Here is a 25,699-nt window from a genome sequence, read left to right as displayed (position 1 = left end):
TGTATTAATTTCTTTTCTTTTTTTGCTTGTTTTCCCCCATTTTCCATTTTGACTTTATTTTGTTCCTCTGTTCATATAATCTTTCTTGCACTTTTCAATTTTTCTTTTTTCCATTCCTTTGTTCTTTTAGATAATTGCCTGGTTTTGCTTGTTTTTGCTTTTTAAATTTCCTTTCTCTCATTCTTTCTCTTTATTTTTCTTTCTTTCTTTCATTCTTTTCTTTTTCACTCATTCATTTCTCACTTTCTCTCTTTCCTTTCTTTCTCTTCTCCTCATGTTTTCACACCTTCATCCATCATTAGCTCACAACCTCCTCTAATGGAGCTGACAGGTCTGTTTATTCTTGTCACTTGTGTGGATGCAGACAGGAAACGAGCAGATTATATAGGCTGGTCCTTAATGATTCATTGTGGGTCATTTAGGGGCTGTAATTTGGACTGTGACCCTCCGTGTGGACGTCTGTTACCACTGTGGTCTCATTTAGGGTATCACTTCTGCTCAGAGTGACCTCTTGGCTTGTGACAAACGGAGCTGATGAGATGAGAGCTGGGTTTACATTAGATTACTCATTCTAGAGAGTAGGAGATCACTAGGAGGTGCTGCAGGCCCGTTGTTTCTGCTTTGTGACAACTTCACACATTGTGCAGAAAAATGGCCATCCTCAAGCACACACTCAGTCATAACGTGTTGACATTTTGACAGTATTGATTTTCGTAGGTATAATATGATATACTGACATTTATTTTTCTTTCTTTCCTGCAGGATTTAGTGTTCACGTCCACAGGGTCTACGCTGATCGGTCACACTGACATGGTCATCCACAGCAGATGCTCATCCGTTCAGACATTCAGACCATGCCAGCCCTTCCCAACCACCCAAGTTTTTACTCACTGTCACACCCAGGGTGAGAAACACACAGCCTTTCCATAAAAAAAAACCCAACAAAACAAAAACTCTTAGTGGACCATATTGATTGCCAGTACTTTCACTCAGTTTAGGGTTTGAAATAAATCCATATTTCTATATGCAGCAAATCTGTTTTCTGTATCTAGTAACACTTTGGCAAAAGTCAGAAACTCATCAACGTGGATTTCTACTGAGGGTAGTCAGATGCTGACAGGGATCACATGCTGTCTCAGAAACAAACTTGCTATCTAGAATGAAAGACTTGTTCTCTATGTGGCCCTCAGTACAAGCCTGGTTTATTTATCCTCTTTGACCCCTGAAGGATCTTCTGCTCAGCTGATCACGATCCCAGTGGAGATTAACCAAACAACACAAGCCCACCAGTGAGAAGTCAGAGGTGTTGGTTAAGGGGCTGCTTCTCTGGCTGTGAATACACAGCCCATCAAAACCCACACCACCATTTGGGATACTCTCAAACTTGGGGATATATTATTATTGAAATTTTGTTAATTCATGTCTTTGGTACTTGAGAAAACGTGGTAGTTGAGACTTAAAACGTCATTTGCTGGTTCAAAATCAACATTCCGTTCAAACAATTCTAGTAAAGCATTTTTATATACATTATACTTAGTTTTACTACTTCTTCTTTTTATATAATGATAATAGCTAATTAGTCTATTGATTCAGTTTTCATTTGAAATGGCTTTTTATAATTATAATTGTATTTATATAATAATATTATAATTTGTGTTTACATATTTTTATTAGATTTCTATAGTTTTATAATAGTTATTGTTTTATTATTTTATTTATATAATGTCAGAATGTACTATTGTACTATGTACTGTTTGTATTTTATGTAATATACTGAAATAATTGATTGATATAGTATTTTATTTTATAAAACTAATTGTTATATTTCTTCTATATTCTTATTCTAATTATTTATATATATATATATATATATATATATATATATATATATATATATATATACTTTAAATGTTTTATTCACTCAGCTCTTTTCCTCACCCTAAACATGTCCCACCCTTTAGACCAGAGATGACTTTTATCAAATGACACTGATCAGAATCTTTTTCAAGCCCTTAAGCTTAACCGTAACCCTAAACCTCATCTGAATATCTGATTGGAAGGTTGTTTCAGATCCAGCAAAAGACAGGGAGCCAGGAAAATGTCCTACTTAAGCTAGTCAAGATATTAATCTTTTATACGGGACCAGTGTGGTCGTACTGAATCATAACGTTAATGGCTCTGTCATGTATGAGAAACAGTTTTCTGCTGATAACTTTGCTAATGTGAGGTTATAGGGCCTTTCGCACAGCGGCAACCTTTACATAGTACCAGAACTAATTCTTGAACTACCTTCTTTTGGGCGTTTTCGCTCCACAGGAACTGGGTGCGATTTTAGTACAGGACTACATTTTTCAAGAACCAAATTAGCGCCTACTCTGGAGCAGGGTCTAACCAACTCAACTGTTACTACTGTGACGTAATTAGACATTGATCGCCTTCGCCCACCATGATTTAAAACGCTGTGTAACATACATTTAAACATTGTGTCAACTTATTCCACAATTATGATGAACAGCGATAAATATACGGATACTGAAGTGCAGGCACTTGTAGCAAATGTAGCACTGTCAGTTGTCGTTGGAGATTTTTAGTCCTTCTTATTGTTATTTCAACCGCTTTACGTATACATAAACATTCCATGTCCATTATTGTGAAACCTGCGATCACAGCATTCTCCTGTTGTTAATGTTGTTGTTTTTTGTTAACGTTGTTGAACACTGCACACAAATGACGTCGCTGTCGCCTGGCTTACATCACATCCTAGTAAACACTGTCGGTGCGAATGCAACCTTTTAAATGGTACTGGGAAATAGTTCACGCAGAATCGTCCCAGTACTTTAGTACTGTACATTTAGTTCCACTAAACTGGAATTAAAGTGTTGCGAAAGGCCCTTATCTCAGTGTTATCCCAGCCCCAAGAGTCAGGATTGTGTCTAGCCTCATGGCAGCGCTGTGAGAACTGGCACCGGCCCCTAGGCACTAGGGGCAAATGGGCACTGTGGGAAAGTGATAAGATAGATTAGTCGCCTTTTTTCTCTTTATTCATGAGGGACTCTTGACCCTGTTGGCTTTTTATGGCCACATCTGCGTGTCCGCGCTCCTATTGGTCAGCTGTTCGCTACAAAACTGGAAGCCTGGCCAAAGCTGAGCTGTTTTTCATCAGAGATAAGAATGAAAGGAAGATAATATCATCCGCTTGTCAGCACGCCATAAAATTCTCCATAAAGCTGAAAGAGGGATAAAGCGAGAGGGAGAGGGAGAGAAAAGAAAGGGCCAGTGGAAGGGATTGTAAGCGGTGTGAGTCACTACAGGAAATGGTCATCTGTTACTCAAAGGCCTGTTAGCGCTGTTAGCACCACTGACCTCTGCCACGCTTTCCTGCCAAAGCGGCGGGGTTCGGACAAAATGTCAGAAAGACAGGGTTGTGCGTGCCTGTGTGTGTGTGTGCACATTCAACAACTGGAAATGATTCTTCTCCCCCCTCAAGCTCCAATTTGTTTGGTGTTTCTTAGTAATAAAAGACTGAATGGGGAAATAGATGGCAATTATCTGGAGGAAAGACACTTGGATATTGTAAAGCCTCGGAGGTGTTGACTAAGGGATTTTCTTCTTTCCCTAGGTGACTTCAGTTCCCATGGAACGCTATTGTGCGGATCGCAGTGCCGAGTATGAATGGAGGTTAATACGAGATGGAGGGAGTCTGATTGCTAAGCAGTGCTTCCTGTACGGATCCCCTGAGCTGGCTAGCGCCTGGGCTCAACGCTCTCAGGCCTTCCTCCCTCAGAGCCCAGGGGGCGTCATGGCCCTGCAGCAAAGACATGGCTGGTCCTTCATAAGGATCCCAGGTAGGTGAAATCCTGGGTGGGAGCTAGCGTGCTAGCGTGCTAGCGTGCATGCGTGCGTGAGTGTTTGTTTATGTTTGCTAGTGTGTAAAAGCGGTTGAGAGGTACTTCATTTTCCCAAGATGTTTGTATCCGGCTATTGTCCTTGCAAAGAGATTTTGATTTAAGACAAAGGACTTTCTCACATTCATTGGTTTGATCATAAAGGTTTTGAATGTCTCGAGAGGAAGTCTAAATTTTATTGAAATTTATAATGCCCTCAGCAGCGACAACTCCCTCCTTTAGACCAAACACAAACCGTAGTACTGTGTCTCAGCTCCTTATGGCAAGCCTTCAGGCCCTGAGGGACCTCATGGCACCGCTGTGCTCTGGAGCCAAAGTGCATTTCAATCAAACAAAACTCAAAGAGTGGCTTAAAACGAGATGGAGACCTATGGGAGAGTGCCGGGGGTCACAGAAGAGGCCATGTCAGAAGGCCGGTGCACCTCAGTCACCATCACTGTTTTGCCACAAATGCAAAGCCATTCGTCACATGTTAAGCATGGCATTGCGTAGGAGTAGTGCTAGTGCCAGTGCCGTTTTTGCAGATAAGACAGTTGCGTGAATCGTGTGCAGGCATGTGTTTATGTGCACGTTCCAGTGTAATTGCTGGGAGCAGACTGGGGAAGAGAAAGAGGTCTGGGAGCGCTTGTGATGTTGGGAGGGGGGACAAAGCAAGGAAGTTGGACTATTGGACATTGTTTCTGCACAGCATTAGGTAAGCGCTTTGAATGCGTGTATGTGTGTGTGTATCACTGTGAATGTTCATTCACAGGCTTAAGGTGTTTCAGAGCGCACTTTTCCCATTTTCTCAGAGTCATACTGTACCCAGGGAAGGAAGTGACACAAGTCTGGGTAAGAATCATTGAAGTAAGCTGGAAGTCCCACCACTGGCTCATTAAAGTTAAGGCCTGCATCTTAATATAGAGGCTGATTTTGGTTTTATATATAATTTTTAATTCTCTTTTTCTATGGCTGTGTTTGTAAATCTTTTAACAAAAGATGCAAATAAAAAATTTAATAGAAATAAGTTATAGATGAGGGATTCATAAATGGGAGGATCATATATAATTGAGAATAGGCTTAAAGTGAATGAATAAAAATCTGATTAAAATAAAAAAGGAAACAAATGAGTGAATACTATTAACAGTGCTGTACTATAATGAGTAGAAAACTCATTATAGTAAACTAAAAACTTCATAGACACATTTTAGACATATTTACAATTTATTAATTTTCCAAAGTTGGGTGTTTACAAGAAACTATACGAATACATTTTAAATTTTAGTATGGGGGTCCCTTGCATGAGGATGATAATATTTGGGTGTCCTTGACCTCTTGAAGATTGAAAACACTTAATTACATGAATTATATCATTACAGATACATTTGTGAGTTGTATATTAAAGTCATAAATCAGGATGATCACACTAAGAGGTCATACATTTATTAAAGATATATTTTTTAATCTTAGTTATAGAGTTATGCATACATTTATACCTGAAACAACTTCCCTCTTTATAGTGCATAAACATTTACTGTAAAACTAAATTTCTATTAGTTTTGGCTATTTGTTTACACGACAACAGAGTTTTGCGGGCTGAAAATGCATATTTTTCAGTCAGCGCGAACAAACACGATGGTACATGGTACTGTTGTTGCTGCTCACGAGTTTGCAAATGCTTCTTCATCAAAGTTTGCATTTACTTCACCAATATAAAATCCAACAGCGGAGAGATATCCAATACAACATATACCATATTTTCCGGACTATAAGTCACACTTTTTTTCATAGTTTGGCTGGTGCTGCGACTTATAGTCAGGTGCGACTTTAATTAATTTGACATGAACCGAGAGAAATGAACCAAGAGAAATGAACCAATAGAAAACATTACCTCGCTGCTGGAGACGGTAATGTTTTCTCTTGGTTCTTGGTTCTAAATAAATGCGACTTATTGTCCAGTGTGACTTATATATGTTTTTTTCCTCATCATGACGTATTTTTGGACTGATGCAACTTATACTCAGGTGCGACTTATAGTTTGAAAAATACGTAATCATCACTATCCTACAGGTACTGTTTACTAACAAGGTGACAGTGCCAACTGCTGGCCTGACATACGTAATACAGCGTTTTTTTGTGGATATGTGTAAACTCGAATCTTTCTAAAAATGTCTAGTGGAAATCCAATACAGCTCCCCATCAGTGTTGGAGGTGTAACACACTAGAGGTAATGCGAGTTATGTAATCAGATTACTTTCTTTAAGTAACTAGTAAAGTAACGCATTACCTTTTGATTTAAATTAAAACATTTTAGTTACTTTTTCAAAAAAGTAATGCTAGTTACTTTAGTTTTTCCACTTATTGACTGACAGTTCTGTCCCCATATTGGAAAAGATCGGAAGAAACGAGGCATTGTGTGCACTGTGTGAACATGATGTAGTTCTAGACTAAATGTGCATTAATTCATCTCACTTACAAAAAAACTTGTGTTCTTCTTTACAGACGTGAATTTACTTATCATTCAGCCTGAGGTTTATTTATTGCAAAATACTTTCAAATTCTTGAGGAAAATCTGTTGCCTTTTGCCAGTTGGAGTAAGGTTTACCTTTCAACATGCCTGTGAACGAAAGCACACAGCAAACCTGAGCACACAGCAGTTGAACTTGAACCTGAACTTGAGCAGTACTTTAAAGTTGAGTGGCCAGATGTCGTTATTTCTTGATGTGAAAAGTTATTTGAGAGAAATCCCAACAAGACTAACGTCTGTAATTAAAACAAAAGGTGGTTCAACAAAATACTGACACAAGGGGTGATCCTTTTTCCAACTCAGTGATTCAGTTTTTTTTTCTTTTTTTTCTGACATGTTGGTGTTATGTCTTTCACTTGGATGTTATAAGTTGCACTAAAATGAGTAAATACAGTCAGTATTTCATTACAGGCTGCAAAGCAACAAAATGTGAGTATTTTAAAGATGGGTGATTCATTTCTATACCTACTGTATTTATTGTATCACACAAACAATAAGCAAGATTCAATATGACGCATATTTTTTGTTCCCCCATTAGGTGGTTTGTACACATGAAAGTGTATTGTTACCATTCGTGTCACTATAATTGGGGGGCAGGCCACAGGAGGACAGGCTTTCTCTTACAATAGCTCTGCACATAGTTGTAATGCGACTGCTGCTTTTGAGCTGTTGTTTTGAGGGAGAGAGAGTGAGAATGCTCAGCTCACAGACAGCCTGTGGGAAACTCTGCTCTCCCTTCCTGTTCTTTCAAAGAATCTCTGCACTCCAGCAAAATGGCCGGAAATATTCCTGGCCTTTTTGATTTGGGGCCCAAACAACAGTGACTGCATAATTGTTTGTGATCTGCTCCCTCGCCCCGCCTTTCTGGCTGTGAAAAAATGGCTTCACCAAGGTGTTCGAAGAGATTATCCTTCAGTCAGATGCCCGAGATATATATATAATTACACTGAAAAAAATCTAGAGTATAATCCACACAATGGTGTTAGTTTTTACTATTGTAAAATGATTATATAATAACTGATTAAAATTATAATACTTTCAAGTTTTTTCACAGAAGATAAAGGGGAAAGAATATGGCCACAATATGGAATATGGCCACAAACAGACTCGAACCCTGAATTCCAATGAAATCATTTCCCATTGAGCTTCATTGCTCAATATGGTCTCAAGACCACCGCTTATTTTGTTTTTGCAGGTCAAAGGCTGAAAAAGTCATGATGTTGACTTTTAGTCAAACAGTTGCTTCCCTTATGCAGGTCTCCTTCTGGCCTACAGAGGGAGTATTTTGTTTGGTTTTAGTCTGCTTTTCCCTTTTGTGTGAAATTCAAAATGTGGTCATAATAATTCACCCCCATTTGCTTCTGTGTTTGGGTTTGTGCTCAGATCCCATCCCAGGCGGGACCTGGTGAGTATAATCAGTATATTCATGACAGTCTCCCTCATTTGCTCGTTTCATCTGCTATCCCAGCAAAATCTGTGATCTGCTACAAGACTGTAAACATTGTGTGTGGCCAATGTGTCACATTTCATATGATTGACGTTTAAAGGGATAGGTCACATAATGTTGCTTTAAACCACACTGACTGGACAAAACAGTTGAAAGATCCATCAAAATATATTTTGTGTTCCACTTAAGAAAGTCATTAAGTACAACCTAAGGGTAGTGCACTGATATATCAGTAGGGTAGTGTTGTGGTTCTTGAGACCGGTGTTAAGATCTTGTTTTTTTTTTTTTTGAAGGTCTTGGTCTTGTCTCTGTCTCAGCCATATTTGTACTCTGTCTTGTCTCGGTCTCAGATTTAAAGGACTCAGGATTTTATTTCAAACTATAGGGTTGTCTTAAACTGAAGTCTGAATTGTTTGTTAACATCATTAATGCGATGATGTAAAACTTCCTGCTTTAAATGCAATCAATAACTTATTTCTAATTTGATTTATTTTGATATGGCTGTGTCTGGTCTGAATTTAATGGGGAATGGTCAAAATCTCCTAAAAATGAATACAAATAGCAAAAAAATTTGAGATATAATTGCAAAAAATGTATTTTGAGATCTTGTTTTTCATATTTCATAAAATATGCTATTTTCAAGCAAAAGTTAATTTCAAGAATATGAGCATGATTACAAAATGTGATATTGATTTTATGCGAACGTTAGACAAAAAATATTAAGTGAATTACATTTTAGACACAATTAAATTTATTTATTTTCATAATTTATTTATTTATTTATTTTCTTTTGTTTTTCTCTTTGAGCAACAAATAGTTAAAAGACAAAGTCCAGCAATCCAAACTGTTGCATTTCTGAGCAACACACAGTTGTGATTCATTACTGAATAAATCATTTGCTTTGATTTGAAAGAATCGGATGAATAAATAATTGATTCACACATTAATTGATTTGCCCCCAGCTGGTGATGTATTTTTCCATCATATTTATATATTCAAAATTGTATTTTTGAAACATTATTCTCAACAGCATTTATGCATTTGTAATAGCAATGTTATGCAAATAACTGAAAAACTAAATTCAAATTTTCTACTTAAATATTATCAAAATTCGAATTATATTCAAATTTAAAAGGCATAATTTCAGTTAGGGGTAAAACACTTTTGGCTTTTCTCCTGAGGCCACATCGAGCAAAATATTATGCACGTTTCTTCAAAGCGTAATAAAATAACACTATTATCTTTTAAAAAAGTGAATAATGTTTAAAATAATGTTTATAAACAATATATAATTAATAAAGTTACTTAAAAAATTAGAAAAAAACAGCACCATGGATGTATGTATAGTTTAATACAAAGGACTGAAAACCAAATCACAAAAGTAGGTGTCGCAACTAGTGGGTTCAACTGGGATAGACTAACAAAAGCATTAAAATGCAATGACACTTGCATCTTTCTTGTGTGACACTGACAAGGCTGCTTGACTGCTGACGGAGACCTAAAATTTGAATGTTTTTTTTTTTTTAATTCGACGAATATTTGAAATTTGAAATGAACAGCTCTAATTTGTTGTATCAATTCAGATGCAGCATCTGTGCTCCCTCTGAAGTAAAAGATGAGTTTTGTTGTTAGTGATTACATTTGTTTTGTAACAGCTCTATATAGTGTCTTATTATTCAAATTCTAATTATTGATTATATATTAGATATTTTTCAGCCAATACATGTGGATATTACTGATGAATTTCAGGAGTGCTGGTTGGGTGTTGGTCTTGACTCAGTCTGGCCCTGCCTTGGTCTTGGTGTAGGTTTAGGTGGTCTTGACTACATCACTATTTTCTAAATTGTGATTGCGTTATTTTATTTAACGTAGGCAAAATTTTGCGAATTGAGTGGCAGTACAAATATTGTTTATGTTGAGCATCAGCTTCACCTCTTGGCCCCGTGCTCATGTTTGGGTATTGTCTAATGGTTGTACTGGGCGCCCGTAAACACTAAAGCTAATCTTGTGCATGCTTGTGCTGTTACCCATTGTCCCTTTTCCAGAAGAAGTCGCCCTAAAGCTGACATAGCTGTAATGAAATTAGCAAGCAACTGAAAGGCAATTAAGTAGGCAGGAGGGTTTATGAGCACGTCCAGGGCTCGGTGTCAGATTTTTAAATTGGGTCACCCTCGGGTCAGACCTGAATGCTGGACATAAGGGATTAGATTAGAGCCGAGGCTCCCGGAAGGCCATTCTTGAGGGGTTTCCACCGGCAGGTGAGTTGAATTGATAACGGTAACCATAGTAATGTCTGATGGCACAGCATTTGGTATCTTTGAGCTCCCCGTTTTGCAGTTGGAAGGTATCCTGAAAATACATGAAGCCGTCCTCTATGAACTTTCATTCCAACATAACCCACTCCTAAATCTGTTATCGTAAAATCTAAATTATAAATTATAAAAAGTCATTCTTGTTAGTTTCCTCTGAAAATGTTTTTGTATGAGATTAGTCATGTTTGATAAGCATTTCTAAGAGTTGCTTTAGGATGAAGTAGCATGTGTCTGACTAATCGTCAGACTTGTGAAAAAGGACGTGTGGGGGGGTTTGATAAGACGGGAATGGAAACACCAGAGGAGACTCTGTGGTGCCGGTGGGTGCTGTTGAGTTGTGGGTACCAACAGGTCACATCATCTCCTTAGACCACCGTCTCCATCCCACAGTCTTTCAGGGCTTCATAATGTGGGATCTGGCAGCTCTTTGCCTCATCCCTCTGACGCCAGACCCATTAGATTAGCACTTTATGGGGAAGAGCGGATGGGAGACTCTTCTCTTTTCACGAAACAGTCTTTCTCTCAGTCAGGAACCTGAAACCTCAGCTTTTTGCTGAAGAAATCATCACCGTTAACACTGTGGGATATGGTTGTTAAACTTGTATTTCAGCAGGCAATTCAAGCATTCAAGCTTTAGTGATCTGAAAATAGTATAGAATATAATCATTATTATGCACCATAGTATATAATCATTGTATAGTGTATAACCAGCTCTAGTAAATCTTTATTGAATGTGCAAGCTCAGCTGCTAGTCACTGTTAAACAAATAGAAATCAATTATTTTTATTGTAATATTTCACAGTATTTAATCTTTAATTCAATTCAATTGAAATGAAGTTTATTTGTATAGCTCTTTTCACAATTCAAATCGTTGTATAACTGATCAGTGTTTAATTTGATTTTATTTAATTGAATTTTCAATGTTATGAATTTACTATTTCGTAAAGAAAAAAAATCTCTTTTGTATCTTAAATATTTAAGTCAATGGCAAGGCTTTTAATGAAGTCATGTTTTGTACTATTCCAATGAAATTTAGATGTCTGCTTTGAAACTTTTCAGAAAACTGATGAGTGCATTTCTGCATAGTCTGTAAAGTGTCTAATAATTTTTCCAATTTCACTGCCAGATGATCTCATCAAATCACCACTTTTTAGAGCTGGATGATAATGAGAAATCAAGTGTACTTTTGTCAAATTATATGATTTGCTCTTAAGCTTTCAAACAGAACTTTCCATTCGCAGTGAAAAAAAAATCACTTGGATGTGATCTAGTTTTATTAAAACTTGAGAGGTAATTGGAAAGTTTATCTCAGGCCGAATATGGCCCATGGATCTGATGTTTGAGACCTCCTGCCTAGAGTAAGTTAGATCCATGTGGACATTATCTTGTCAATCATCAATGCGGTGTGTATGAGATTTTGAGCGCATGGGCTAATTTGAGCCATTCTCCACCACTCATTGAAAAGGTTACGCACATGTCCTTTTCAGGGTCATGGGGGTGTTGAGTCAGGGTTCAGCTATGGTTCACATTAGCATGGACATGATCAACATGGTTATGCTGGCCATGTGTTTGACATGCTCTTTGTAACTGTCTAAGGCTCAGCTAGCAGGCCTCAAACTCTCTCTGGGGAGCTCTAGATTGCTCTGGCAGGCGGCTCATTTTGTGTGTATAATCACTTTCTGAGTGCCCATGACTAGCACGGTCAGTTAACTTCCCCCTATGAGCTGACCCTAGGGTCAAGGGTTGCACCAGTCAACAATGGGAAGCCCGTGCTTCCTCTTTTATAAACACTGTTAGGGTGACAGCATTGATAGACCACTGCCACAACATTTTCTGGTCTGTGAACATCAATCAAATGTGTTGATGTTTTACATAACTAATGTACATTTGATAACCATCTTCAATTTTTAAAAACTGAATATACAACTTGATTAGAATTTATTTAGATGAAAACAAAACAATTACTAGATATCCAACAACATTAAATGAATAGATATTGATGAGCTCGTTTTTTTTTCTTCGTTTTCTCATATGTTGTGGCTGAAATCAAAATTCAATTCTATTTTGTCTAAAACAAAGAAGCTTAAAACAACATGCTGATGTACATTTATGCAAATTATTATTATTATTTTTGCTTAATTACATTTAACAGTATCAGGCAATTAGTAGCATTTTTTAAGATTAATGTTAGTTTAAATGTAAAAATATAAAAAAGATTAAAAAAAAATTTCCTGCAACTGATATGGTACCAATATGTCATGCATCACTAAAAATAATTTATTAAAAACCGCTTTCTTTCAATAAAGTATAACATTTTTCTCTTAAGTAATTTTTTTTCACTTAGGAGATCTCTTCACTTTTATGCTCAGTTGTTCGTGATATCATAAAACAAACATACTGAAAGAACTTTACAATGGATCTGTAACAAATTTTGCTGCTGAGAGAGGGATTTCTGTCATCGGTAAGTGAGGAGCAGGAAATGGAAAACCCGGAGCGGAGCTGGAGAGGAGTGATTATGGAACGTTTTGGGCAGGGAGGGGAAATTGCTGTCACTCCACAAGCTTATTCATTATATTGCTTTGATTTATTTAATCAGCTTCATTCCGACAGTGTGGGATACCGTTTTTATCTTGTGAGTTGATGCATTATTTCAAATTTCTCAGTGTTTTAAAATGTTTTTCTCTGTTTTGTTCTTCAGACAAAGAGTCTCTGATCACAGACAGCGGGAAGCTTCACACTCTCGACCTTCTGCTGACTCGACTGAAGTCTCAGGGCCACCGAGTTCTCATCTACTCTCAGATGACCCGCATGATAGACCTTTTAGAGGTGAGTGCTTCCAGGAACTTCTCACAGTCGGTGAGAAGACTGACAGCCCTGTGGTCTGTGAATATTATGTAGCTACGTTGTGTCATTGTAACATGCTTTTTCCTTTAACCTTCAACCTTCCCTTCATATCCACAGAAATCTGTCTGTACCGAACCGATTGTAGATATCTGAAGTCACGCTGTACATGTTTTTGTTTACCTGTTCATTGTACTCTGAGTTGTTAATCCCACAAGAGAAGAGATGGTTAAATTCGATCAAGCATTGTGAAAGGAATGTTTGCTGCTAAATAGCTTCATATTGTTAAAGCTGGACAAAAGCTGAGAGAAGAGAACTGGAGGAAACAATCACTTTTTCCAGAGGCACACAGTTGTTCGCCATACATGCAAGCCAAACATGGAGCTAAAAGTAGAAGCCTCCAATAACATTGTCAACATGATCCTACACAACAGCGCTCATAGTCTAGAAACACCTTCTTAGAGTCGATAGGAATTCCTTCCGATTCATTTTGGCTTAAGCGTTTCTCATGGCAGTCTCTCCAAAGTCTGATTACGTAGATTTGACTTCCTTTATTTGTGAAGTAGTTGGTCTATGGAAAATATTAAGCATGGAAAAACATGGCGTCGACCTTTGGCGTTGATTGGCCATTAGTTTTGGCATATTTTTACTTTGTCAACATAAAAATCTTGATTGATCCTATTTTCTTTTTGGATACACATTCCTGGTCTTATTGTGAACGATTCGTCAGTGCACGCAATTCAAAAGAAAAAAATGTTTGGCTTTACGAATGACTTTCCTTTTCAGCTGGCATCACATATTTGTCTTATTTTTCAACCCTTTAGTTTGTGATGGATAATATATTATTTACAATGTCCTGCTCTTTGAATAGAAATATGTCATAATATATATAACAATTCTAGTTTCGTAATGTGTATAACAAACTTTTCAAACTAGAGAGCCCTTGTAAAATATAAAGGAAGCTATATATTTTCATTTATAAAGACCTATATAATATAACTAATTTTATAAAAAAAACAAGTTACAAAGTATATGTATGCAAAATTAAATAATTGCCACTGGAATTAAATATAATAATAAAATCCAGAAAATATTTACCTGTATTTAATTTTTTTACTGTTAAAAATGTTAAATCATTAAAATGTTTTAACAACATTTAACAGTGTTTCCTGTGGACACCCTAGAGCCCAGTTTGAGAACTTCTGCTCTGCATCAGTGTGTTCTCTGTGCAGAAGCCGAAGATCATCAAGTCTTGTCTCCTTTGATATTGTGTCTCTCCAAACAGATCCCTTGAGTGTTTTGGTCAAGATTTTTTATTTTTATTATTTATTATGTGTTCAATAGCTTAACTCCCACTTGAGGTCTATTCAAGCATTTTCCAGGCTTTATTCTTAAATCTCAGGCTAAATCATGTTATGTCGGAGTTATAGCCTGGAGTTATATTCTCAGCGGTGTAATTCAGTTTAAGATGGTTCAGTTATTGGTTCTTACAGCTGCAGAGAAGCTTGAGATTTGTGATCTAATGTTACTTCAGGCTGGAAATAAGTACTAATCAAAGACATTCAGTGTCAAAGAGACTTCATAAGGTCCAGATGTGCTTTTGGGAGGCCATCCAGTGGAGTGGAGACTTCACTCTGGGTGGCGTAGGAGACTGGGAAGTCATCTCTGAGAAGAATCTGCAATGCTAATGAGGATCTCTGGCCGTGTGTTCAGGGGGACTTTATTGAAAACCAGCCCTGCAGATTTTATGAGAGGATTAAAGTGAAATAGACCCCAGTTTCATGTGTTTGCCTGCATGATTTTCCATATCGTTACTTGAAATGTTTCTTAACTGTCCTGCAGGAGTACATGGTGTACCGCAAGCATACATACATGAGACTGGATGGTTCATCCAAGATTTCGGAGCGGCGGGACATGGTGGCTGACTTCCAGAGCCGGTGAGTTTTAGCTAGTTTTCTGTGGCCTGACAGCCGGGATTGAAAAGGAGACGCAGATGTCTGTAAGCGCCCGTATCTTCTTAAACCTAATTAGGGCTTGTTTTTCCAAAATGTCACCAAGCGTAAATTCCTCATCCCTGGGCTTTGCGCTTTCTTCTCCTTCCCCACCCTTCCTCACGGGGTCTGGTTTGCATTAGCTCAGCTCTCTGTGGGTGCAGTGGGCTCTGGCTTTTATTTTCTAGAGGAGTGTGTTGTATTTTGAAACGTCTCTCTGTCTAAATCCTGGGCAGTTGGGCACGATCTGCTTCCGCTTTATTTGCTTTCTCTCACTGTTCTGGTCTCCCCTCCCCTTTGCAGGACGGATATTTTTGTCTTCCTCCTCAGTACCAGAGCCGGAGGGCTGGGGATCAACCTGACAGCTGCAGACACGGTGAGGCCGCAGCCCATCAGCACATCATGATTACCAGATCGCCTTCCCCCCCACCAGAGGCCATGAGAACGGCCTCTAATACTGTAGAACTCAATTAGCAGTCATGTAATAATAGCTGCTGAACTCGTTGACCTTAACATGGACACTTTGAAGCTTCAACCAAATGGTCAGCATGGAACATGACCAACCACAGTTTGTTTGGTTTAGGGGCGGGACAAACTGAAATGGTGGATACCACGATAATAGAAAGGTATTAAATAAATAAACAAACTACTGTGCAACAGTCTCTGGAAGCGGTTAAACAGAAAACTCGCAAATGTTCAGTTTTTAGTAGACAAAGATTAGGATCAGAATGAATTATAAAAAATCTAACTCTGCAAAAGTGTTCAGCAAAATGTGCAGCTCAGCTTGAGAATATCTCGTTTACTTGCTATTACATGTATATTACAAATATCTCTGATATATATATATATATATATATATATATATATATATATATATATATATATATATATATATATATATATATATATATATATATACAAAATATATGTGTGTAAAATTAACTGGCTTTTATGTTGTCACTACTGAAATTAAAGAATATAAATTTAGATTATCTGGAAAATATTTTTTTCTTTTTAAAAGCATGTATAAAATATTAGTAAAAGTAATTCAAATGTTTTGAAAGTCATTGCATTAAACATAATTAATTTATTAAAATAACATGCTAACTTTGACAGCCATACTGGAATTAATGAAGAAAATGATTTTATTTTATTTTTATTTACCGAATGAACACCATTAAACTAAAGCTCTTTGATCGAACATAAAGGACTGTGTTATGTTAAGAATATTTAAATTAATATAGCAAATGTTTGAATATTTGGTTTAGTATGGAATTCTCTTGTCAACTATATTCTAATTTAAATTACATGCAATTTTAGTCTGTGTAAAATAAATGAGACATGAAAAAATATTGAATAATTTAATAAATATACAACTGTAATAATAATAATAATAATAATAATAATAATAATACTGTATCAGCAAGGTACCTTGTTAGCATGTAAAATAAAATAAAAAAACATATTGTCTACAATAATGAACAGTGAACTGACAAGGGAGGTCTGAGACATAAACAGTATTTTAATCCAGAGAGAATTATTTGTGCAAGAACTGAAAATGCCATCTGTGGAATAGCCATGAATAGGAATGAGATCATAAGAGGAGTTCATTTCATGTGACTTAGGTAACAATTTCCTCTTTTTCCAGGTTATCTTCTACGACAGTGACTGGAACCCCACAGTTGACCAGCAAGCTATGGATCGAGCCCACAGACTAGGACAAACCAAGCAGGTCACAGTCTATCGGCTTATTTGCAAAGGGACAATTGAGGAACGCATCCTACAGAGAGCCAAAGAAAAGAGTGAGGTTAGTACACAGTAGCGAGGCCCTTTCTTGGGCCAGAAGGTCCCTAAAATAAAATGTAGCACATTTCAGCTTATTCTGCAGTGATTGGACAAATTACCCCTTTTCCTCGTAGCTTACATCCATTAAAAGTAAAAAAAAAAAAAACTGAAGGAGCAGTGATAATGGGGTTAAAGGAATATTTATACTGTAATAGTTATACTGTAACAGTAAAATAATAATAATAATAATTATACTGTAATTGCATATAAAATAGTCAGTATATGTTTCCAAGAGTCACATTTTCTCCTCTTTCTGCTCTTACTGATTTGATTTATTTATCCTCAATAATTACTTTCGGCTGTGGGATCCGCACTTCAGATTCAGAGGATGGTAATATCAGGAGGAAATTTTAAACCTGACACCCTGAAACCCAAAGAGGTGGTCACCTTGCTGCTGGATGATGATGAGCTGGAGAAAAAATGTGAGTTACCACTCCGTTTATGATAATAAATGCATATGTAGAAATAGAATCTAAATGGTTTAATAAATCAATGAATTGCTTGGCTATGATTGGATGGTTTGGTTGTGTTTCCGGGCAGTGCGTTTACGGCAGGAAGAGAAACGGCAGCTGGAGGAGAGCAGTAAGGTGAAAGAGAGGAAGAGGAAGAGGGAGAAGTATGCAGAAAGGGTAAGTGAAGAATCGACTTCCTGTGCATTGGTGTTCAACAATAATTATATATATATATATATATATATATATATATATATATATATATATATATATATATATATATATATATATATAGAAAAAAAGAAAAAAAAATTATATATATATATATATATATATATATATATATATATATATAATTTTTTTTTTTTCTTTTTTTTTTTTTTTTTTCAATAAATGTCCTTGTAAAGAATATAGTTGTGCTCTAGATTTGTTTTGTTATTGTTAACTAAAACTAAAAAAATCAACAACTTAAATTAACCACTTAACACAAAACATAGAAATAAAACCTTGTTCAAAAATGTAAATATTATAAATGCATGTAAATTATAAAATATAGCATTGCTCATACTATTTTTTTTTTTTTTTTTTTTTTGCTTTTGCTTTAAAGATTTTCTAGAAGGTTCCTGATGTAGAAATCCATATACAAATTTTAACAAAATATCTTGTAGGTGAACATCAAGAAAATGTCCTAATCATCATTGTTTATCTGTCCTCTTTCCCTTCATCCCAATAATTTTAAAAAGAGAAAGGAGGATGACCCAGACACAAAGAGGAAGAAAGAAGGTGTGAATGTGGTCATCCCTTTTGTCCCGTCTGCAGACAACTCCAATCTGTCAGCAGATGGAGAAGACTCGTTCATCAGTGTGGACATGGACTCGGCCATGCCCAGCCCCTTCAGTGAGGTAAGAGTGTTTGTATGCACTTCCTGTACCGGATTGAACTGTGTGATCCTAATAATGTTTTACTGAATTGCAGTGGTCATGATTTTAGGAAGAGTTATTGTGCAGTGCTGGTCCTGTAATGACACTTCTTTAGCTGATGAGTCCACAAACTTTCCCAAAGAACGGAAGGTTTCTATAGAGCTGTTATGCCATTGTCAACACTCATCCTCTCATTTACAGGCCATATCGGTCTCACGCCACTCTTCTTCTGGTCCTGCTGTCTTTCCTTCGTGGTGCTGTCCCTCTGTCCCTGTCTCACCCCCAGAACTATGTGTCTCTGCAGATCTCGTTGAGCAGTGAGCTCCAGCCCAGCTCCATTCCCGCAGACGAAAGCAGCAGCGACATGTTGGTAATTGTGGATGAACCCATGTCTTCTGCTCCACAGTCCCGTGCCACCAACTCTCCCGCGTCCATCTGCGGCTCTGTGTCTGACACGATGAATGGTGGGTGTACCTGGTTTCATTCTTGTTACTTTTTTAATTGCATTCAGACGTGCATAGCTCACAGAAAGATTTCACGTATTTCATACATTAAGATATTTTGTTTTCAGCCTAAACGCCTACATTTGCTACAACTTCTTGCTTCTCCGGTCTTATACGTGTGTTCATCTGGGATTATTGCTTTACTGTTCAAATCCCTGAATACAGTTCAGCACAGATCTGGCTGCCTTCCTGTCGAGTGATGAGCAGTGCTAATAGACAGCCTCAGCATGCAACCTCATAATAATCCGAGGATTAGAGGAAAAATGGCAAACTCTGGAAATTTTAAAGAAATATAATGATGTGTTTGGCTGGCACATAATCTGAAATCATACTTTGAGGGTACACTACCAAGGTTGGGGTTGGACATTTTATTGAGGTTTCTGGAAGAAGTCATTTATGCTCACCAAGGCTGCATTTATTTGATCAAAAATACAGTACAAATGGTATTATTGTGAAATATCTTTACAATTTAAAATAACTGTTTTCCATTTTAATATATTCAAATGTCATTTATTCCTGTGATGGATCGTAACCCATTTCATCATGCGTGACTCTCTCTCAGGTGTCTCATCCCAAGATGTATCCAGTCCAGGCAGGGGAAGGTCCAGTCGGAGTCGAGGACGCCCCAAAGGCTCTGGAGGAGCCGGGAAGTCTTCTGTGAGAAAGGGAAGAGGACGGAAGTCCACCGCGGGCAGTGCTGCAGCCATGGCGGGGGCGATGGCAGGGGCGGCAGCGGCGTCTGCGGCTGCGTATGCCGCATACGGCTACAGTGTGTCCAAAGGTAACAGACTTGTCTTTGACTAACAGAACTCTTGGTGAATAGGTCCATAACATTCATCTATTCATCTATTGTTAATCAACCCTCTTCCAGGTATTCCAGCAGCTGGCTCCTTACAACCGGCTCTTATTCGGTCTTCAGCCACACCTGCCTTTGTTCCAGCTGGCACCTCCTCCCGTCAGGCTAAAGGAAGCGCTATGGCCACCAACTCACAGACTTTAGCACACGGCAGTTCACAAAGCAAACACAACGCCACTAAGAGAGCTAAAGGACCCAGCAACCACAGTGGGCGGTAGCAGCTTGGAAATGTTTTCTTTTTGTTCGTAGCATGGCCAGTACATTTTCAGTCCAAGGTTGATGATTCTCACGCTTATGATGTCAAGATGTTATTATACCGCAAGCCCTATTGTCACTGGGAAACCCGACCTGATGCACATCCAAATTTAGCATCCATTTCAGGGGCTGTTGAGCAGTATACGAGGAAGCACACTTCCATTGAGAATATGAAATTTAACCAATTGTTCCTTATGAACAGAAAATAGCCATTGCAATGGTTGACGAAAGAGTTTGTTATTCCAGTGAGAGCTCTTTTATTTTGTTTTCTGATGACCAAGTATGCAAAGGGCAGCGGGGCCAAATTAAGGAACCAAGATTCTTCCTCATCTTCTGGCTCTGATCATAAGATGTTAGGCATCATTATGAGCAGAGATTAATTGAAATGGTAAGGGGGGAGGAATGTTGGTTATTGAACACCCTCTGGAACAGTCTTTACCTTGAACACAAAGGAACAGACAAGACTGCTTTTGTAAGATTGCTCTTATTTTTGTAGAACAGACTTGTTGACATTTGTTCAGTATAAATAACGAATGGCCGCCTTTGTTTATTTGCTGCAAATTCAGATTTTGGCTTAAATACTAATATATATTTTCTCTTGGGAAGAATAAAATAAATCAAGTTTTTTTTTTGTAGTAAATGCAGTGGGAAAATGTCGGAAGTGAGTGCTGCTCAAAGACCGTCAAAGCTCAGATTGTGACTTAAAATATTTGGATGTGAAATGTATCATAGCTTAAGTTAAAGCCTGGTAATTTAATTTATGATGATCTGTGCTAGGTATAAATTGTATCAAAGTGGTTTTATTTTTTAATAACATGAAGAGTCCATAATTTTGTGGTATCTGTGACATATTGCTTTGGTTTTGAGGAATGCCATCTCTGGATTTATTTTGTCTTTAAAAGTGATGATAAATGTTCAATGTATGTAAATACTTAAAGGGTATCATTCTCCATTTTCCTGCAATTGCTTGTCTATTTTTATAGGTCAGTGTAAATACCTGGAGAAAAACCTAAATGGTCCTTTTACTAAATAAGAGAAAAACTAAATAAACATTGATTTGAAATTTTCCCTCTGGTATAATTTATTTCTGCTGAATCTTTAAAAAAAAAAAACTCTTGTTTTTGAAATGAGTTAAATCTTTTCACCTTAGCTATTTTGTTTTCACAAGTTCAAATATATTTCGAACATTAAACACAAAACACATTTAACATTCAGATTACAGGTTCTCTAAAGGTTTTAATGTGCAAAAGGAAAACAATTATAATGGCTTTACAGTATTCTGCTTCAGTGCAAATTAAAATGGAAGTGTATTGAGGTTTCATGCCCACATATTTCAAAAAAATAAAAAAGTGAACAGCTTTAAAACTGGACAAACTTTGGCAATACATTGTCACACAAACATGCCTTTGTACTACAGCACCATATGATTGGGTCAAAAGCACAAGACAACTGAAAACTGACAGTAACTGATATCATGCTATAGAATGACAACACTGACAGCCTAAAATACCACGTTCCCTTAATGCAGTACCTTAACTTTAGTATAGTAGGTTTTAACAGCTTGGTATAGGTAGAATGAAATATTTTAAGTCACTAAGATCACAAACACACCTCAAGGACGGCAACATGAACTTTGTTAGGACCTTAATGGTGTTTGGGCTAAATGTTGACTTATTTAATGTTTTACAGAAGATACAGGTGTCTAGCCTGCTAACAATATGGGTCTAATAATGGCGAGAACAGCTTTTTCAATGGAAAACAGGTGAGGGTCATCCACATCAGGGCAGCTGACTCTCATGAACTCCGCCAGGCGAAGCAGGTACTCGATGTTGTGGCCCGACTTCCCCTTGCACACGGCGATCTGAGCGGCAATTTCTTCTGTGCTGGCAGGCCCCAGGTAAATAGGGTTGTCAGGCGTGGCAATGTAAACCAAAGCCTGGACAGGTGACTGGTTTACACCCTGTGGGTAGAACTCTACGACCTGGGTCAGGTAGCCACCTCTTACGGCCTCCCTCACATTCAGGTACTTGAGAGACTCCTCTACCTGAGAGCCAGTCACTTCGAAGGCAACACCCCAGGTGCACGCCTGTGTATGAAAACAAGGTTAGACACATCTAGTGAGGGGAAGGAGTATTTAAAGTTTATAGTTCACCCAAATTTTTTTTTTTTTTTTTTTCACTCATGTTGTTCCAAACCCAAATTACTTTCTTCCAGCCGAAATAAAATGTCAGGCACAATTTACTTCCATTGCATCTATTTTTTTCTATACAATGGAAATGAATGGAGACTTGACAAGCTATCATTTAGCGCTCAGTTACACAGGTTTGGGAACAACGCAGGTTCGAGTGAAAAAAAAAAAAAAAACCATTACGTTGTTTCTATGAAAAGGGGAAGTTTGCACTTACGTCATCCTCCTCGATGAGCGTCACCACTCTTCCGGGCTGTCATGGAAATACGCAAAGGTCAATGAGAAACTTATATAACGTTACATATATATATAAATATATATTTTTTAAAATTGTCAATGATGTAACTCACCATTTCATCATCTCCACGATGAAAATTGTCTCCGTGCCAGAAGCGTCTCTTGTACCCCTTAATACAGCCGATCTTGCTCCTCTTGTACTTGAAGTCTGGTTTCCACACCAAACGAACCGTAACCGAAGATCCACAGGCTGGATTTTCCAGCGATGATGTCTTGAGGTTCATCTTTACAGGATGGTATGAGGATAGAAATGGTAGTAGTGTACACTTTGATGTAGCAGCTTGTTTTTCTAAATGAATGGACCCACAGGCTAACTGGCTAGCGTTAGCTTCCTCCGATCAAGCAGGAGAGGTATCGGTTGGCTCACGGCTATACCGCGGACGGTATCAAGAGCCCAACTGCTTAGCAGTTGTGATGGTAAAGTCACCCAAATCGCTTTTCTTTGCCTGGTGCATGCCGATTGCGTGCAGTTACCGCATTTTGCCTTAAAATTCCATTTTGGCCTCTTCGGCTCTTTCAAACTAGAATAAAACACAAAAAACTGTTGCTAGCTCACAGGCCAGCCCGCTGTTTACCACAAACCGCTACCCAAGCCAACACACGACACCTTAGCGTCAGAAGAATAGCCTTTAACTAGCCTTTCAACCGTTGCTTGCGAGACCCTAGACTACCCCTGCTCCGTCTCCTCCTCGGTGGATGATGAAATGTGGCTGCTTAGAGGCAGACTATATGCTACGGCGTTTGTGGGTGTATCTGACTTTGCTCAAAATTCTGTCCAATCACAGCGTAGATAGGGCGAGGCGTTCTATCTTCTATCAAATCAAAATCATCTCGCCTTCACTCTATAAGGGAATATCCTCTGATTGGCTCAAGAACCAGAAAAAAACACGAGATGTTCTTTAATTTCATAGGCGGACCAGACGTCAGTCAAAGAATAATCTTACGCTCATTCGTCAGATAATCTGTCGCTTAAAGTCTGTTCGGCTGATGCAACTTGAAACAAGCGTTTCAAGCGGCGATACTGGAACAGTACGTACTGTTAGTGTTGCATCAGGCTGTTATTTGACTCCGAAAACACTGCTGAATGCACAAACAAGGTACCAGATTAGACTTTTTATGAAGTCTTCATTGGAAGATATAATATTATATAGTAATTACATAATATCTGAGAAAATAATATAAAATCCAACCATTTATGTATGACGAATGCTGAAGTGCAACTCAGCATCTCGGAGCAATATAATTAATATAATATAATATAATGAATAAATCAAGATGCTATTACAAAGCATGGCCACGAATTCCATATTTATTTTAAATGCATTAATTTTGTCAAATATTAAATGGGTCATTCCTGCTATACAAGTGACTTTTATGCCTCAGTGATTTATTTACACATTTTCTCTGAAATAAGTCACATATTTATAAGAAATGGCTTAAATTGTATATTTAGGTCTTCTTTATCACTTAAAGAGATACAGGAGATAATATACATTATAAATACTTTTTTTGTATTTTACACACCCTTTATTGATATATGCATTCAGTTCTATTATGTCCTCAGTGTAACGTGATCAACTTCCACAAGATATAAACAATGAAATGATGAAAAATGAAATGATCAAAATGACCCCCCCCCCCCCCCCCCAAAAAAAAAAATGTTTTAATTATGTTATAGATTAGGCTAAAGGGAAGTCGTGGCCTAATGGTTAGAGAGTCGGACTCCCAATCGAAAGGTTGTGAGTTAGAGTCCCGGACCGGCAGGAATTGTGGGTGGGGGGAATGCATGTACAGTTCTCTCTCTCACCTTCAATACCACGACTTAGGTGCCCTTGAGCAAGGCATCGAACCCCCACTGCTCCCCGGGCACCACAGCATAAATGGCTGCCCACTGCTCCGGGTGTGTGTTCACAGTGTGTGTGTGTGTGTTCACTGCTCTGTGTGTGTGCACTTCGGATGGGTTAAATGCAGAGCACAACTTCTGAGTATGGGTCACCATACTTGGCTGAATGTCACGTCACTTTTAAACTGCCTCTAATCATACAAATAAATCATGTGATTTTTTTTTTTTATCACCGTGTCCCTGAAGTCATCTTCCACCCAGTTAGTACATATTTTCTTGCCTTCCAAGACCGACTGCAATTTAATTGAGACCATTTATAAGAAGTGATATCATTTATTTTTCCCACTGGAATTCAATTGTACAAAAGGAGTTAAGCTTCAACTCTCACTCCCAACTTTTGTTTTTAGTTTTTGAAATGCTATCTTGCTTGTCCCACCCTTAAAGTTCCACCCTGTTAGGCTATATTATGAAGAATGTTTGTCATATCAAACATTTTTTAAAACAACTGTGACATAGTTATAAAAGTTATTTTAATTTGTAGAAGGTTAACTAGCTGAATGTTGATCATTCAAAGAGCTATGGCCAATTTAGCTCAAAAATTTCCCCCTGTTAGATTCCATCCTGTTAGGTTAGGATGGAAATCCTAATAGAATAAATATTTTGTGTATATAGCAAATTTTATAAGATACTGTGCAGAACCCTTAAGCTCCCAGGTCACTGGTAGAGAACTCGAGCTTGGAGGTAAAAAAAAAAAAAAAAAAAGAACACCCACTATGAGAGGGGAAATATTTAAAATATTCAATACAATTAACACAGCATCCATTTTTTCCATCATAATTGTCATCATAATAATAACCACAGAAATGGCATCACTGCCCATTACTGTTCCTTCTTTTGATGGTTTTGTGATGGTTTGTTAATCTAGTTAATCCAAATGAATTATAACATCTTTATTTTTATTATGTCTGCCCTCTCTAATTTGTAATTCTATCTCTAGCCTTCTGAACATAGAATTGTTTTGCCACTATGATTGATTGTGATAAGGAACCACATAGCTATTTTGTGCCCCCCCCAAAGGAAATCAGGATTTATTATTATTATTATATTATTATTATTATTATTATTTTGGTATTGTTTTGAAACTATATTATATAGGTGCAGTTCCACACATTACAGATGGGAAACCATGCAGGACAATGACTGAATGCTTGTCCACTGTTAGATCCTGTTAACACTGGTGTTCCACCCTGTTATTCAGTCATTATTAAGTCATTTTAAATAATAATTTGACAGCAACGTTAAATGTTTGGCATACTTTTGTATTATTTTGTGAGGTAAGGACCACTAACATCATATATACAGTATGTTTTTTTTTTTTTTTGTATATTTATTTACTACCTTACTGGCAAAAATGGGCACAAGAAGTACCTGTTCTTTATAATTAGAATTCCATTAATCAATAATTGTTTTGTTATTGTTTTGAAAAAATAATAAGATGGCATAAGGGATTTATACTATCAAAGAAAAGCTCATTATTG

At 37.4% G+C, this 25,699-nt stretch overlaps 2 protein-coding genes across 2 annotated transcripts; one reads left to right on the top strand and one right to left on the bottom strand.

Moving 5' to 3' along the window:
• The first annotated feature begins 756 nt into the window (after positions 1–756).
• On the top strand, positions 757–20,808 carry LOC113063139 (chromatin-remodeling ATPase INO80-like). Its single transcript, XM_026233332.1, has 12 exons — positions 757–904; positions 3,620–3,845; positions 12,869–12,996; positions 14,854–14,948; positions 15,306–15,378; positions 16,651–16,809; positions 17,167–17,269; positions 17,388–17,476; positions 18,043–18,201; positions 18,524–18,683; positions 19,285–19,503; positions 19,594–20,808. Exons 2-12 carry the CDS (start codon positions 3,635–3,637, stop codon positions 19,794–19,796), a joined length of 1,599 nt encoding a protein of 532 aa, XP_026089117.1. The 5' UTR covers positions 757–904; positions 3,620–3,634; the 3' UTR covers positions 19,797–20,808.
• A 241-nt stretch (positions 20,809–21,049) lies between these two features.
• LOC113063140 (glutathione-specific gamma-glutamylcyclotransferase 1-like) lies at positions 21,050–22,727 on the bottom strand. Its single transcript, XM_026233333.1, has 3 exons — positions 22,372–22,727; positions 22,239–22,274; positions 21,050–21,919 (listed from the first exon to the last, which is right to left on the bottom strand). Exons 1-3 carry the CDS (start codon positions 22,540–22,542, stop codon positions 21,536–21,538), a joined length of 591 nt encoding a protein of 196 aa, XP_026089118.1. The 5' UTR covers positions 22,543–22,727; the 3' UTR covers positions 21,050–21,535.
• Between the last annotated feature and the right edge of the window lie 2,972 nt (positions 22,728–25,699).

The sequence above is a fragment of the Carassius auratus genome, chromosome 45, assembly GCF_003368295.1.
Source record: "Carassius auratus strain Wakin chromosome 45, ASM336829v1, whole genome shotgun sequence".
Classification (NCBI taxonomy): Eukaryota; Metazoa; Chordata; class Actinopteri; order Cypriniformes; family Cyprinidae; genus Carassius; species Carassius auratus.
Note: the sequence above shows the minus strand (reverse complement) of the source record. Positions and strands in the feature narration are given on the sequence as shown.

Excerpts from the sequence above, each read along its gene's own strand:
- LOC113063139 (XM_026233332.1), top strand. The coding sequence starts at position 3,635 with ATGGAACGCTATTGTGCGGATCGCAGTGCCGAGTATGAATGGAGGTTA. Across the intron at positions 16,810-17,166 it reads GAGCCAAAGAAAAGAGTGAG|ATTCAGAGGATGGTAATATC; the intron begins GTTAGTACACAG and ends TCCGCACTTCAG. Across the intron at positions 19,504-19,593 it reads CGGCTACAGTGTGTCCAAAG|GTATTCCAGCAGCTGGCTCC; the intron begins GTAACAGACTTG and ends ACCCTCTTCCAG.
- LOC113063140 (XM_026233333.1), bottom strand. The coding sequence starts at position 22,542 with ATGAACCTCAAGACATCATCGCTGGAAAATCCAGCCTGTGGATCTTCG. Across the intron at positions 22,275-22,371 it reads ATCGTGGAGATGATGAAATG|CCCGGAAGAGTGGTGACGCT; the intron begins GTGAGTTACATC and ends TTTCCATGACAG. Across the intron at positions 21,920-22,238 it reads CGCTCATCGAGGAGGATGAC|GCGTGCACCTGGGGTGTTGC; the intron begins GTAAGTGCAAAC and ends TTTCATACACAG.